General features: G+C 35.8%; 2 protein-coding genes across 7 annotated transcripts in view; one reads left to right on the top strand and one right to left on the bottom strand.

The window, feature by feature from the left end:
* The window catches only part of TMEM209 (transmembrane protein 209), a 28,369-nt gene extending 21,356 nt beyond the window's left edge, over window positions 1-7,013 (bottom strand). For 2 of the 6 annotated variants that reach the window (XM_010947538.3, XM_074367063.1), the window contains exons 1-6: window positions 6,746-6,898; window positions 5,869-6,005; window positions 5,653-5,711; window positions 4,797-4,928; window positions 4,094-4,332; window positions 285-483 (exon numbers count right to left, since the gene is read on the bottom strand). In XM_010947538.3, coding sequence (XP_010945840.1) covers window positions 285-483; window positions 4,094-4,332; window positions 4,797-4,928; window positions 5,653-5,711; window positions 5,869-6,005; window positions 6,746-6,808 — 829 coding nt within the window. In that variant the 5' untranslated portion in view covers window positions 6,809-6,898. The other 4 variants (XM_010947539.3, XM_045511061.2, XM_010947540.3 and 1 more) reach the window with 4 other exon arrangements.
* Window positions 7,014-9,111: 2,098 nt separating this feature from the next.
* Window positions 9,112-15,370, top strand: SSMEM1 (serine rich single-pass membrane protein 1). The gene is made up of 3 exons (XM_010947537.2): window positions 9,112-9,294; window positions 13,047-13,101; window positions 14,705-15,370. Exons 1-3 carry the CDS (start codon window positions 9,112-9,114, stop codon window positions 15,199-15,201), a joined length of 735 nt encoding a protein of 244 aa, XP_010945839.1. The 3' UTR covers window positions 15,202-15,370.
* Window positions 15,371-15,637: the final 267 nt, after the last annotated feature.

Here is a 15,637-nt window from a genome sequence, read left to right as displayed (position 1 = left end):
TATAACTTATATGAAAAAGCTTTCAATTGTAACGGGGATGAAAGGTTCAAGATTTCTGTTAGTTCAGCTATATTTTACTCCTTAAATTTTGGTCAACTTAATTCTTACTGCACAAATATTAAAACAAGATATTTTTCTTTCCTAAGCTACACAAGGTGTATTAGTAAAAGACCTAAACATTTTATGTCCAGGTATCAAAGTAATAAAAATAATACGTCGAGGATAACAAAGTGACACCAAAAATATGTACATTAGATCTAAATATAATGTATATATATATGTACCCAGCTTAACTCTATGCTGTTTCTCTTCTTCACTTCTAAGAAATGTATCCAGTGTTCGCAGGTCTGTCATGTAATCTTCTTTGTCAGTAGGGGAGTTGTAGACGGTGGGTGAAGAACGGTAGCGAGATCTCAATCCACTGCTCTCCACTGGTCCCACAGTGGTAGGGTATGAAGAAGGAGAGGGACTATAGCTGGACAACTATACAAAATAAAAGAACTTTATTTTATTTTGCTTTAATTGAAATTTATTTTTGTTTTGGTTTTTGATTTTCAAAAAGTAGCACACCAATTAGAATTGCCGAAATCCACAACACTGACAACACCAAATACTGGCGAGGATGTAGAGTAACAGTAACTCTGATTCACTGCTGGGGGGAATGTTAAATAGCACAGCCACTTCAGAAGACAGTTTGGCTGTTTCCTACAAAACTAAACATACTCTTACCATACCATCCAGCAATCTTGCTCCTTATATTTACTCTCCAAAGTTGAAAATTTATGTCCATACAAAACCCTGCACACAGATGTTTATAAGCAGCTTTATTCATAATTCCCAAAACTTGGAAGCAACCAAGATGTCCCTCAGTAGGTCAATGGATAAACTGTGGTAGATCTGGACAATGGAATATTATTCAGCACTAAAGGAAATGAGCTATTAGGCCATGAAAAGACATGGAGGAATCTTAAATGAATATTACTAAGTGAAAGAAGCCAACCTGAAAAGGCTACATACTGTATGATTCTGGAAAAAGGTTGCCAGGGGTTGAGCTTGGGGTCAGGGGAAGATGAACAGGTGGAGCACAAAGGACTTTCAGGGCAGTGAAATTACTCTGAATGGTATCAAACGGTGGATACATGTCATTATGTTTGTCCAAACCCATAGAATGTACACCACCAAGAGTGAACACTAATGTAAACTATGAACTCGGGGTGATAATGATGCGCCAATGTAGGCTTATCTGTTTAGTACCACTCTGGAGCAAGAATATGTTGATAGTGGGGGAGGCTATTCTTGTGGCGGGAAGCCAGGGGTATACAGAAAACCTCTTTCCATTCCTCTTAATTCTGCTGTAAACCTAAAACTTTTCTAAAAAACAAAGTCTATTTTTCAAAGAAGTAATTTAAGCTTATTTCTAAAAATGGAAAGCATGAAGAAAATAAGGCATACTTATAACTTTACCACCTAGAGATACTATAATCCTTTTCCACATTTTGTGTATTTTCAAATCTTTACATGTACATATGTCAATATATTTTTGTTTTTATATAATTGAGATAACATCCTTTAGCTTTAAATTGTTTTTTTTAAAGTTAACAAGCATTTTTCTCTAAAACTCCTTTATAAATATTACTCTTACTGGCTGTATAACATTTCATTGTACAAATATACCATAGTTTATTTTACAGTCTCATATTCTAGACATTTGGATTGTCTACAACTTTTGGTTAACTGTAAATAATGTTATGATTAACATCTCCGTACATAAATTTTTGCTCAATTTCTGATGACCTCCTTTAGGAGATTCCTAGAACTGAAATGATTTGATCAAAATATATGGACATTTTAAATACATATTCCTATTCTATTAAATGAAAATGTTATACTAAGTTAATAGATAGGAGTACCTATTTTGGATGTGTCCATCAGCATTACTATTTAAAAATGTTTATATGATATGCAAGAATTTAAAAAATGCACACTTAATTTGTGTTTCCTCATAACACTTTAAAACAGCTGGCTGCTGGTACCTATTTTATTACCTGGCTACTCCAGTACATTGACAAGTTTTTTCTATTGGGGTTTCTTTTTTTTTTGGTATTGATAAATTATGGGTTTTCTATTGGGGTTTCATGATCAATTTATATTAGTTTGTAATAAATTAAGGGTTAACAAATCTTCCAACTGTTTAATGCTGTTTGAAAATAAAAATGTTAATCCTCTTCCAAATTGATTTTTCTTTTATTTCAATTAACATATTAAATCCTTATATATACTATGACAATATTTGGGCTATTGTTTCATTAACTGGTTTATTTTTGCTCAACAGGCATAATATTTTACACTTAATATTCATCATCTTATTTCATCCTCTCAGTGAGATAAATATTATTGTATTAATTTTAAAAACAAGATATAAGAGATTAGGTAACTTGCTCAGGATCATACCAGGACTTCTTTCCGGTTTTCTGACCCTAGAGGTACACTTGTAACATGTTTTATAGGGTCAGAATGATCTGTTCATGTAATAGCAAAATGTTGATAACTGCTGCAGATGGGAAATAGATACACAGGAGTTCATTGTACTGGTCCCTTCATTTTTAGGCATGTTTGAAAATTTCCATAATCAAAGGTTTAAAAAGTAATTGCTTCTTGAAAATTTAAAAGAACTCAATAGTAAAACTTACTCAATAGTAAAACTAATGTGTTCTGTGAATGTATTTGATTAATAGTATTAAAATTTTCTTGATTTATAATTAGGTATTCTACTACTTAGTCAATTTTAGCATTTTTCCCCAGAAAAATAATTACTCATTTCATTAACTTTTCCAAAGTATTACTTTGGTTCAATAGACATTTTTATACCATCTATATTCCATACACTGTACTAAGGAAACAAAGATGAATAAAAAACACAAAGTCTTGTACTAAGGGCGGTTACAATCTAGAAAAAAGATAATTAAGCAATGTTGTAAACTTTGTGGAAAGAGCTAACTAGTACAGATTAATAATAGTTTTTTAGAAATAAAAATAACTTAAATATTCAAGGATAAACCAGGGTATACCCACTAGATGAGTACTAAGTAGCCATTAAACAGAAATTATGTTTGGGTGCTAGGATGATAAGTGATTTTTCTTCTAGTTTCCTAACATTCTATAATGATCAAATGGTACTTTTCCCATGAAAACAAACTATTTTAAAATCTTAATTTATCTATGGGTTATAAATTATCCTCATAATATTTTCTCATAATACTTGTAGTAAATTTTCTAAATTCTATTACTTGCAAAACTATCATTGGGTAATCAGTAGTATGGAATTTCATTACAATGAAATATTATGTAAAAGGGCAAGGGTACACAAGTGTGTTTCACTGTGTTTCATTTCCAGACATTCCTCATTTAATTAGTACCTATAAGAGGTATTAATCCAACCAGTGAGAACATCTGAAAATATGCTCATCCCCCCTTTAATGCCTCTTTTATAGTCTTATGCTTCAGGCAGGAGTCACAATTTCAAATTTGTCGATTTTGCTTCTATGAAGCATAAAAATCAGAACAAAAGCCCACTTTACCATGGGAGATGGAATAAAGGTTTCCAATCATTCCATCGAGAGTGTCTATACTCAAGAGTCAAAAACATGACAATCTCAGTTCTTAGCTTAGAAGATACTTCAACATGATGAAAAGCATTAAACTTCTATAAGGATATACAAAAATTTCACATAAAGAATCAAAGAAAGAGGGAAAACATGAATAAAGGAAACTAAAGTAAAAAATTACCACTGTTTCAACTTGTTTTAAAGACCCTGCAGAAAGATCCTAAATGGTCTGCCTCAGTTCATTATCTTTGCAAAATCCGTATCTTTTCTTTCATTTTAAGATGCGGTATAAAGAACTTCTAACTATTGTCGGAAAATCTGGGTTCCATTTTTGGCTCTTAAATAGGTGCTTTGGGCAAATCAATTACCCACAGTTCCTGGGATGCTTCATTGATAAAAGAGGAGTTTCCACTCACTAGATGATTTTCAATTCAAAACTCCCAATTCTAAAATAGTAATGTTACTGGCTGAGAGAAAAGAGTCATTACCTTATTATAACCACTGACAGGTGAGTAGGTCACTCCAGGGCTATAGGAACCACTGCCACCTGATGACAGCCCCTGCAGCTGAGGGCTGTATCCAGTTATACAGCTGGTGGTGAACTTGGGGCTGGTACTGGGTGAGCGAGATGGGCTGTAACTTAACACACTCTGACCTTGAATTGAAGAAGGTGGAGAGGGAGGGATTTGGGTTGCTGCCAGATCACGTGGAGGAGTAGTCTGTACAACTAGAAGGAACAAACAAGTGTACGTATAAACAGCATTTCTATAAAAACAGATTTAGTGAACTGACTCTTTTCTTTCAGGAAATGGGCAAGTAATAGAGTGATTTGGTTGTTAAATTATGTACAGTTTTATTACCAAAGGATACAAATTAGTTGTTTACCATTTCCATAGAGTTCAAAATAAGAAAGTGGCTTCAATGCAGCAAAAGTTATTCACTTAGTTTTAACTATAATCCATCAATGGAACAAACTTTCATGAGGTGGTGAATGTCAGTTCCATTCAATTTATATAAACAGGAATGATAATCATTGGTCTTAAGACAATTTATTATAGACCTGTTTAATTTAGTTCAACCAGATGGCCTTAGGAGTCCCTTCTAGCTGAGTGTATGAAAAGGGAAAATTAAATCGAGAAAGATTTATTACCAACCTTTTCCCTGCCTTTGCAAAAGATATAAAACACTTACCAGCTGTTTTCAACCCTAAAAGTGTTTGCTGTCCAGGGCTAACAACCAGACTTGTTGGTGCCACAGTATATTTGAAATACCTCCAAAAATCAAATAAGGCATTTAGGCTGAAGAGAGATGCAAGGGCAAGTTCTGGAAGAGAACAATTTATTATTTTCTTTAAGGGAGGTGGGAAATTTAAAGGGGGTAAACAAAACCAATCATAGCACTGATCCTTACAATTTTTTACAATAAACATTTTCTCCTTCATTTTAAAGATCAACAGTTGTAAAAAAGTCATGTGACTTTTGCAAGCACACACAGCTAGTTATAGAAGCCATGATTCTAACTCAGGTATGCAGATTCCAAAACTCTTGCTCATCTACCTGCCATACCACCTGTCTATCACAGACTTTAGATTAATGTGTGTATTAGACTTCGGAATTTACTGTAATGGCCATAGGACCCTTTATACCCACGAACTACTGAAGAGCAGACAGAAAGGAAGACCGAGGAAACTGAGGTGGGGAATCAATGGAGAAGAAATCTCCTTGGTCCTGAAAGGTGAAAATGTAGAAAAGGAGGAAAGGCATTTCAGGGAGAGTAACAATTATAAATCTTATCACCCTCAAACTTTACTTTTCTTCACTTCACAGAACTCATGATTATCTGCAATTGTACTGTTTATTAATTTGATTGTCTCTTCTACTAGAATATTGCTTCCATGAGAGGCAGAGACCATGCTGTATTCCCAGTTTGGGGAACATAGCAGGCACTCAGATATTTGTTGAATGAAGAAATGAAAACTAAGCTGAATTAAATTGAACAGTTTTTCATTGGTAGTAACTCTAAACCACAGTGAAAATTAATTACTTACCAATATACCAGAGGGGCCAGTATGTCACATTATAATATGAACTAATCAATTTTCCAGTCCTGAAAATATTAGAAAGGCTTTTCAATATCTTAAAACAAACAAACGAACAAGCAAAAAACAACCAAACACCAAAGATCAAAACAAACATACAACCTGTGGAACCAACCACTGGTTTCTCAAATTTTAACTTTTTTTTTTTTTGGCTAATTAACTTACATTTCAGTATATATCATTCCAGCCATAGATACATTTAGGAGTCCCCAGGCTAAAACCACTTTCCTAGCTTCTGTTTCTTTTCTCATCTTGATGGTTCTGTCAATAAGGGAAGCACTAGGGTTTGACTCCCCTTGCATCTACACAAAAAGCACAAAAATTAGTAAAAAAAAAACAAACCCAAAAAAACCAAAAAACCCCCCACTTCTCCATTTATCAAACTTATGTCCACTAAAACTAACTAAAAATTGCATATACTTTCCCTCATTTTTAAAGTCTTTTCAAGTTTTTTTTTACATTTTAATATTAGAATATGAAAAGGAAACCCTAAGTTATAATTTCATTGGCACCACACTGTAATCAGCAGAGAACTGGCAATAAATAAAAATACCTTACTTTGAGATTTAAGGGTTAGAGGTTGTTTGCAATAATGCTGTATTGTGTTTTAGGAATATGTCACAAGGACTATGCCAAGGGCTATAAAAAAACTCAAAACACTCAGTTTTGGGGAGAAAATATTCCTAGTAACATTTAAGCATTACTCTCCTCCTATGTCCTCGTGCAGAAGCCATTAACTATGATCTTAAACAACTCTGTACGCCAGCGATCTCCATTTGGGTTGCTGATACAGTATAAGAATTTAAATTTTAGAAGGGCAAGTACTTATGATGGGAAAGGGATAAGGGTGAGTGGGGAGAGTGTGCAGTTTGGGTTCCCACTTGAATTTGTATTTCCTTTGTTCTGCTAAGCCTCATCTCTTGCAAACAAGTTTAAGACTTGTTCCAGCTATATGGAATCGTATCACAGAGAGCAGTAGCCTTCCCGCAACCCTACCCGAAGTCTGGGGAGAGTTTCCCTCCCTGGCTGTCCCAGTACAAACTTTAGCAACTCCTATTCCTTCTTTCCTCCCTTCCATTACAGGCAGTGGGAGGTCTGGCCACATTCCCCTTGGCTGGACCCTCCGCAACTCTGCAGGCGCGGAACTCCCACAGCCCGCGTGGACTCTGCGTCCAGGAAGCACAAAGATGACCCCGAAAACGCACCGTGTTCTTCGGCCGGAAGCGGCTGGCTCGCGCCACTCTCCACTGCACATGCGCGAAGCCCTGCCGCTACCGTGAAGGCGACTGGCTTGCGGGGCTTCAGTTACCGGAAGGACGGGACTATCTCTTCTCGCGAGAAGAGAAAGGTTGGGGAGGGACAGGGGCTAGGAGCGTTACCAGGGAAACAGCTCTCGGAGTTGTGGCTCCCACTCAGGTGCCAGAAGAAGGCTGAGAAGCAAAAATTCAGACCAGGCTCTGAACCTGCAGTAAAAAGTAATAACTATAACAAGCTGAATTTCTATATTTTAACATGATTTTAACTTTCTTAGGGCATTTAGGGGCTCACATTTTAAAGCAGATTTTTATTAAGCAGAGTGGCTAATTGTAGGATACAGGATACTTGATATGTGTCCAGACACCATCAGCAATGACAAAGCATTTCTCACACCACTGTGTTAAAAAAAAAAAATTAGATGTTCTGACCCGATGTAAATTCTTAAATATCCGTGTAACGAAGGTGCAGCACTGACAAGAAAAACCAAAAAATATTTTGTTAAAGCTGTTAGTGATTTTGAGGTTTTTTTAAAAAACGATCTCTACTTCTGAATATTCTTTGGAAGAACTTTTAATCCTGAGGAAAATGTTCATTAGGGAGTTAAGTTTGGTTTTATTTAACAAATACAAACGCCTACAAATGTGCCGCTGAACCACGCACGGGGATATGAAATTAAAAGCTTCCCTGGTTACTGCCTCAAGGAGCTCAGCCCGGGGGAGGCTGGCAGGTGCAGAGAAAGGCAGGCGATGGGGGCGTGGAGAACCCCGAGGAGGCGCGACAGGCCCAGCCCGGATCCCCGCGAGCTTCCTGGAAGAGGCGTCACGGGCCTACAGCAGACAGGCAAGGTCTAGGAGGGCAGGGTCCGGGGACTTGCACATGGGGGATGCAGAGAACTGTATTTCTAATAAAAGCATAATGCCATGTCATAATAAGCTAGTGGATTGTTACATTATGTAAGTCCCAATGGCCAAAATTTTTCCTAAAATGCTTCTAAGGTCAAACAGAAGAGAATAAAGTTTCCTTGTGGTATTGTATATTAATGAAAATCCACAGGTATGCTATGCTCTTAAAGATCCAACCGATTTTTTAAAGTGGAATTTTTATAATTTTTAGATTGCCTTAGCAACAATGGTATTTTGCTCTAGTTTAGATTTAGAGATGAAATTGAAAATTGTTCAAATGTACAGTCAAAATTTGAATAGCAGATTCCTCTCCAACCCATGTCTGGCTCTTTCTCAGGAAGCAATTGTACCTTTGATGTAATTCACAAGAAGCACATCTATGTTTTCCTTCTTAATATAATCTATAAATTACTATGCGTTTACTGAAGGATTAAAAAGGAATATTTCTACTGCCTAAATTAGACGTATTTAGGGTTGCCACAGCAAAATACCACAGATTAGGTGGCTTAAACAAGGGAAATTAATTTTTTCACAGTTGTGGAGGTTGGAAGTGTAAGATCAAGGTGCCAGCAGGATTGGTTTCTCCTGAGGAGGCTTGTCTCCTTTGGTTTGCTGATGGCCACCTTCTATCTGTGTCCTTGCATGGCTTTTTCCCCTGTGCTTGGGCATCCCTGGTGTGTCTTCCTTTTTTCATTAGGACACCAGTCATATTGGATTAGGGCTCTATCCTCATGACCTCATTTAACCTTAAATACCTCTATAAAGGCTGTATCTCCAATTGGAGTCAGATTGGGGGTTAGGGCTTTAACATATATGCATTTGGGGGAACATAATTCCTTCTATAACATATTAGAACTATGTATGTGAATTTGCAGTGATATAGTAGATATCAAAGAGACTGAAAAAAAGAATGGATACCTCAAAGACATATTTTAAAGACATTAGAATAGGGTATTTAAAGAAGATATAAGCATATACAAGTTTCAGGACCAAAAAAAAAAAAAAAAAAATTGAAGCAGAATGCACCATATTGAGGTATGGGGAAAATACCTTAAACTCTTATAGAAGTAATTTAGATAAATCTTCCAAAAACTTAGAAATCCAAGAAATGTTTGTCAGTTCCTGTCACAGTTACTGAAGTATAGGTCATAATACGTTGCCAAGGAAGTTGTCATAAACACGGAGTGAAGTCCTTCCCGGTCATCTTCATCCCTTTGAGCATGTTTTATTTTCAAAGCAAGAAGCCATCATGGGAGACCTTTTTTCCTTATTTTGGGAGGTGGATCCTCCCCCTATACCTATAAGTTTTACCATTCCAAATCAAGATTATGAATGCCGGAAGGATGACTCTTGTGGGACAATAGGGAACTTCCTGCTTTGGTATTTTGTCATTATATTGGTCCTGATGTTCTTCTCTCGGGCTTCTGTCTGGGTAGGATATCCTTTTTCATTTTAAATAATTTATTTATTGTATACTAGGGGATTTTCTATAAAATAAATTCACTTTACTTTGATGAAAATACTTTTTAAAAGTTTGTTTTCTGGTTTTAAAAATAATGCAGTCTCATTCTAGAGAATCCAAGAAGATAGAAAAGGATGAAAAAGAAAGTTTAAACCACTATAATCCTATTTCCTAGAGATAACCACTGTTAACATTTTGGAGTGTATTCTTCTATTTTTTTTTCTTTTTCTCTATCCCAGTATATCTCTTTTCATCTCTCTATCTTTAATCTTAGATGGTTGGCATTATATTGTATATGTTTTCATATCCTGCTTTTTTTCAGCTTAATATTGTATTGTAACACTTCTCAAATTATATTCACACAGCAGCACTCTTAATGACTGCATAATTTTGTCTTGTGGTTGCACCATAACAAATCTGCAATTCTGAGACATTTAGGTTTTTTTGCAGTTTGTCCATATGCTACGTAATGCTGGAAAAAACTTCCCTACTGGTTAATGATATCCAAGTTCCTTTTGCAGCCACGTAATTCTAATCAAAGATACAGAAGCTGTTGTATTTATAGATACATGTTGTAGGATTTTGGGTTTTTAGAATGAGGCAATACACTCTCCACATAGAATAAGATGCAGAACTATACAGAACTACTGTCACCACTCGAGACCACCTACTAGCAGAAGAAAATGTCATCCTCTAAAGAATGAGATTGCCCACTTAATCAGGGCTGTGATGCTCCAACATATTATAAGTAACGAAGCTCTTCTAAATTGCTGACATGGAATCCTTGCTGGCCATTAATACCAGGCTGATGATTAATAAAACCACCACCATTTAGCATTATAGCCAGAGCTCTGTGCTGCCAGTGGTCAGCTAGACTGAGTGCTGTATCAGCTCTAGATGGAGAGGAGGAGGTTTGTTATGTCTGTGCCAGCTGGATTCCATTATAATAATCAAAGACTCTTCCCCTCATCACCGCCTTTGCCTAAGAAGAAGTTTCATCTAAGTCTAAATGCTTAAGGTAGACACTTTGCCAAAAGGAGATTTAGAATAGTGATAGCTTATACATGTCTTAGACTCCCTAGCTAAGTACATTGAATTTGTCTGGTCTGGCAAGAAAAACTACTTTAAAAAATTAACAAAAAATTGAAATTGATTCTTGGCAATTTCATCATGAAGACCACTTAAGAGGTCTAAGCTGTTTCTCTGCTCCCTTGCTTGCATCAGCTCTTTGGAGTCATAGAACCCCGAGGTTCAAGGACCTTAGGAGAGCATACCATCCAGCCTCCTTGTAGGCAAGTAAGATTTCAGTATCTTTCCTTTTTTTTAAACTGATAAAGCCCAAAGAAATTAAGTGACTTGTCCAATGTCACATGAGTGGTTATGACACAAAGGAGAATAGATCCAGGTTTCCTGCCATATTTTTTTTGCTTCATTGCATAGTTGAAATGTTGACCTATATCTATTCAGTGCTGATTAAAATCTTAATTATCTTAGAGGTTTCATCTTTCACTTTTTACCCTTATGGTAGCTTCTGAAGAGTCCCAGATTTGAAATCTGAGAACCATATGAGAGCTAGTCAAAAAGGATGGAATTATTCCTTCACTTTGAACTACATGTTCTCTGCTAAACTATGAACCTTTATTTACAAACCTTGAAGTAATGGTAAAAGCATGATGGAAATACAGTGGTAATTATCCTCAAACACAAAGCACACTGATCTCTGGATTTGCCACTTTTAAAGATGCATTTACCCTTTTGCTTTCAGAAATTATATATGCTATATTTAGTTTATATATCTGCTTAATATTTATTTAGGCTGATAGTGCTGGAATTTTCCCAGACAATACCAGTCCAAGCTCCTCTTTCTGCATATGTGGAAACTGAGCTTAGGAGGTGTTCAGTGGCTCGGTAGAATCAGGGTTGTATAATGGCAGAAATGCAGAGCCATAGCCCATATCTTTCCACTGTTCTACGCTACCCCTCAGGGCAGGCACTGCTGTTATTCTGATTCAACTGAGTCACACGCAAAGATGGTTATTAAAATGCTTTTGGTAACCACAGTTCATATGAGTCCACTTAGCTTGATGCAAAATCTTTCTTTTGATTTTGTGATTATATTTTGATTTGACATCAAGTCAAATATGGAAGCTTTCCATGAAAAAGATAAGAACCTAATAAGTGTCTTAAAACACTTTCCCTTCTCAATGACAAAAGTACCCATTATAGAAAATGTGGACTTATAGGAAAGTAGAAAAAATAAAATAAAAACCACTCCAAATTGTGTAGAAATAAGCTACTATTAACTTTTTAGGTTTATAAACTTCTAATCTTTTAATAATCACCCCTATACATATTAAATTTAAAATAAAGCCCCCCCCAAAATAGTTTTTTAAAAGAGGTAACCCAAAAGAAGACTCCACTCTTAAAGTTTTCAGAGAATATTTCGGTAACCCTGAAAGCAAAAAGGTACCTTGTTAGAGAAACGTGCCTACCATTGTGGAGAACCGATACTAGAAAAGGAATGAGGCAAGGATCTTAATTTGCAGTTATAAATACCCATATATGGCAGTTTTCAACCTAAAGGCAGTTTGACTTTCTACATAAATTCATTTTTTCCCTGATTATAGGCAATTTGAAGAATTAGAAGGAAAAAAATCAGTTTCACCGCTCAAAGCCAACCATTGCTAACACTTGTATACATCCCTTAGCCTTTTTTCTTTTCATATTTTTAGCTAACTTAGTAAGTGCATATATGAATTTGCATCTTGATTTTTAACTTAGCATGATAACATTTATTATGTCATGTTATGATGTACTTTTATTATAATAATTTTTACAACTATATATTATATGACTGTATGATTCTACCATAATTTAACCATTGCCTACTTTTGAATTTTGTATTTATATTATCTTAACTACACTGGAATGAATATTTCTGTACACAAAACTTTCTCTCTTTTGGGGTTTATTTCCTGGTGATAGATTCCCAGAATTATGATGTGCCCAAAGTGTTATGAATATTTCTAAAGTATTTGATATGTTCTGAAAGAGTTGCTTTCTTTGTATTTGTATCTTTTGGCAAAACCATTTTCAGTATCAAAAAGTGGTCTGCTCATCTGAAAAATGGGACAAATATATATTTATGGAGTATTGAGGCAGAATATTTGAAACTGGAATTATTTTTAAAAAATGTATTTCTTCTGATTGCCATATTCACATATAATATATTATGGTTGCATTTTGGAGGAAAGTTTCCAAAGGATTTAGGATATAGTAAGTCTATGAATTCAGATAAAGATCTTAAAGAATTATCATAAAGTGACGTGATAAAATGTCCTTTAAAAACTAATTTAAAACTAATCCTAGTATGCTATCACATCTGTTTTTAAGTGATATTTAAATGGTATTTCTCTATAATGTCAGTGAGTACAGGAGAACTTTATAATCTATAGCTTCTCATCAGTATTACTTTCTCTCAAGTCTTGTTTCATTTTGCTTGGTTCAAAACATTTTGGTAGATCCTGCTATCAAAGCCCGGGCTTCTTAATGGGCAGCAGACGTTGGATCACTGTAATAGGAATTCAATAAGTATTTATTGAACTGCACTGACTTTAAAATTAGACATTGTCAAAGGGCCTAAGGCAGTAGTGTTTCTTAACAAACATGAGCGAAAAACAACCAACTGAGATGACTATTACTAATCTGTATTTCTGAAACAGATGTCTGAGAAGAAAAAGGATGAAGACAATGGGACAAGCACTTCACTAAGTAAAGGTGAGAGCCAATGCATATTTGATATTGGACTATGATGAGAGAAATACGTGCTGTGTGTGGAAAGCAAAAAGCAGAGATAAACAGCCAAGAGTGTTATAGAGACTTCGCAGCCTTCCCAGAGCAGCTTGCTTTGGTTCAGAAGGCTAGCTTAGTTAGTTCTGCAGAGCTGCGAGAGAGGGTACAAATTACTGGTAGGTAAAACTCAAGCTCTCTTTCATTCCTCAGCAATCTGTCTTCTCAGAGCTTGCCTTTCACACACATTTATCGTTAGGGTACCTCAGGACTATGAGTTATATGTGACATCTTTTCCAAGAACCTATAAGCAGTGGTGTGCTGATAAATGTTTAAGAACTGGCTCTCCAAAAATGTGTGTGTATATGTGTGTATATTGTTTTAAAAATTTTATTAATATAAATGATGTATATCACACGATTTACAAGTAATACAATATATAATACACTTTATGGTAAATTCCATATAGACCACTGATTCTCACAAAATACTTTCCTTGATTTTTGCCAGACCCTTTCATCCTTAGCCAACCTATAGCTGCAGCTGATGAATGAGTGTAGTTCCGATATGAATGTAACTGTCCTTTAAGTTAAGGAATAAGATGAAAGAAACTAGAAGGTGTATGATGGAACTTAACTCGGTTGTTAATGATGTGAAAGACTTCTTTGCTGAGTTGGATAATAGTTTTAGCATACTCTGGAAGAATATTTCCTCATTTTTGGGTGCTATTCACAATACAGTGGCTATAGTCATGACACGTTTAAATGTAATCTATGTTAGTAACATGTTCTCCATTATTCTAAGTCTAGGCAATCAACAGAACCATAAATGAAGACCTGATTTTTAGTGCTTGTTGATTTTTATCCCCCCAAAACTAATTTCAGGTTGCCAACATGATGTCACTGAACGTGGGAGTTGGAAAGAGACACACAGTAGCACATCGTTACATAGTACTTCCAGTATCCATAGACAACAGACATTAATAGTAGTTTCAAGCGCATACCTCATAATGAACATAGTAAAATAATTTAGGAAGTGAGTAGTTTTGAGTACTTATTCTGTTTATTTGTAACAAATGGATTTAGTGGTAAGTTTGTACAACTTAATTTTTACTAACCTGTGTGTTTAACAACCATCTTGCAAATTCCTGAAAGTTTATCAGTTCTTGCAAGCTGGCTGGTATGAGCCAACTCCAGCACACCAGTGTATAAAGGGAAGATCCTTTTAAATTTTCTGCTATCCAAATCACATTCATATACACACTCGAATTGTTAAGATGTCAGTCAAGACAAACGTAAAAAGATCCTTCTCTGGAAAGGTTTGTTGACCTTTCCTTTGATCTTATTTCAGGGGTCCATGAAACTTCAAAAATAGTATGTCAAGCATCTATTTGACCTTTCTGGTCTTTAGGAGTTCTGGTATGGTACTGGGAAGTGAAATTAGCAGCCAACACTTGCAAATGAGTGGAGAAAAGTGGTGACTTGGCAAATGGCAGCAAAGAGTGAGCCTACATCATAGGCTTCCTTAGGTAATATGAAGTTATAGTAACCAACAGCATGCCTAACTTGTTGATTTGTTTCATTGTTGTTAGCAAGCAAAGATATTTTCTATAAGCGGCAAAGCAAAGATGGTGCCTGGGATTCCTTGCAAGTGCTGAAAAAGCCAAAGCAGAGCCAACTTACCCCTGTAACTGACTCAGAAGTGGCTTTGGTCAGTGCCTATCTTGAACAAAGACGAGCGAGGCGCCATTCTGAATTCAGCCAGGTGAATCAGACCCAACATGACAGTGATACTACTGAGTGTGACAGTGAAGAATCCAACTCGGGAGCCTCCTCATGGAAGGAGAGTGAAAGTGAACACCACCCATCACCAGCCAGTATTAAGAAGAGAAAAATAGCTCAGAGGCAAAGGAGTATGGGAGGTTACCAAATCAGGGAAAGGCCCTGCCTCCACTGCAAAGCCATGAGAACCAATGAATGGTTGACCCGCCATTTCCTTCAAAGCGCTTCAATAACAACCCCGATGAAGGGAGATATTCAAGAGGAAAATTCTGGACCTGAGATTAACACAAAATTCAGTAAATTTTGAATTTTATGAAGTCCTTATCTTACTTGAAGCCAAATGAAAGAGATGAATAAAACATGAACAATCACCAGAGCTCTAGGTGAGGAGGCTTTTACAATAAAGTCTCTCTGCTAACAACAAAAACATACTTGGAACCCCAGCAGTAAAATTTCAGCTAATTCTTTGTCCAAGAACAGGCCAGTGAATTTTTTTTATGGCATCACTGGAACATCAAAGATCTGCATCCACTGCGATCTTTTATTCAAAAGAGCACAAGACAGATATTTTATGCCTTGAGTATTTTGTGTATGTCTGTAATACAAGTAAGGAAGCTCTTTGAAAATATATTTATGTTTAGAAACCATTTAAATTTATTCATATGTTTTGACTATCTGATTGACTGAATTAGGTAATGTTGGTTGGACTAGAATTTACCCCTATTTTATAGATCCATAAGGTG

Source organism: Camelus bactrianus, chromosome 7 (assembly GCF_048773025.1).
Source record: "Camelus bactrianus isolate YW-2024 breed Bactrian camel chromosome 7, ASM4877302v1, whole genome shotgun sequence".
In the NCBI taxonomy this organism is placed as follows: domain Eukaryota; kingdom Metazoa; phylum Chordata; class Mammalia; order Artiodactyla; family Camelidae; genus Camelus; species Camelus bactrianus.
This window is presented reverse-complemented; position numbering and strand designations above follow the sequence as displayed.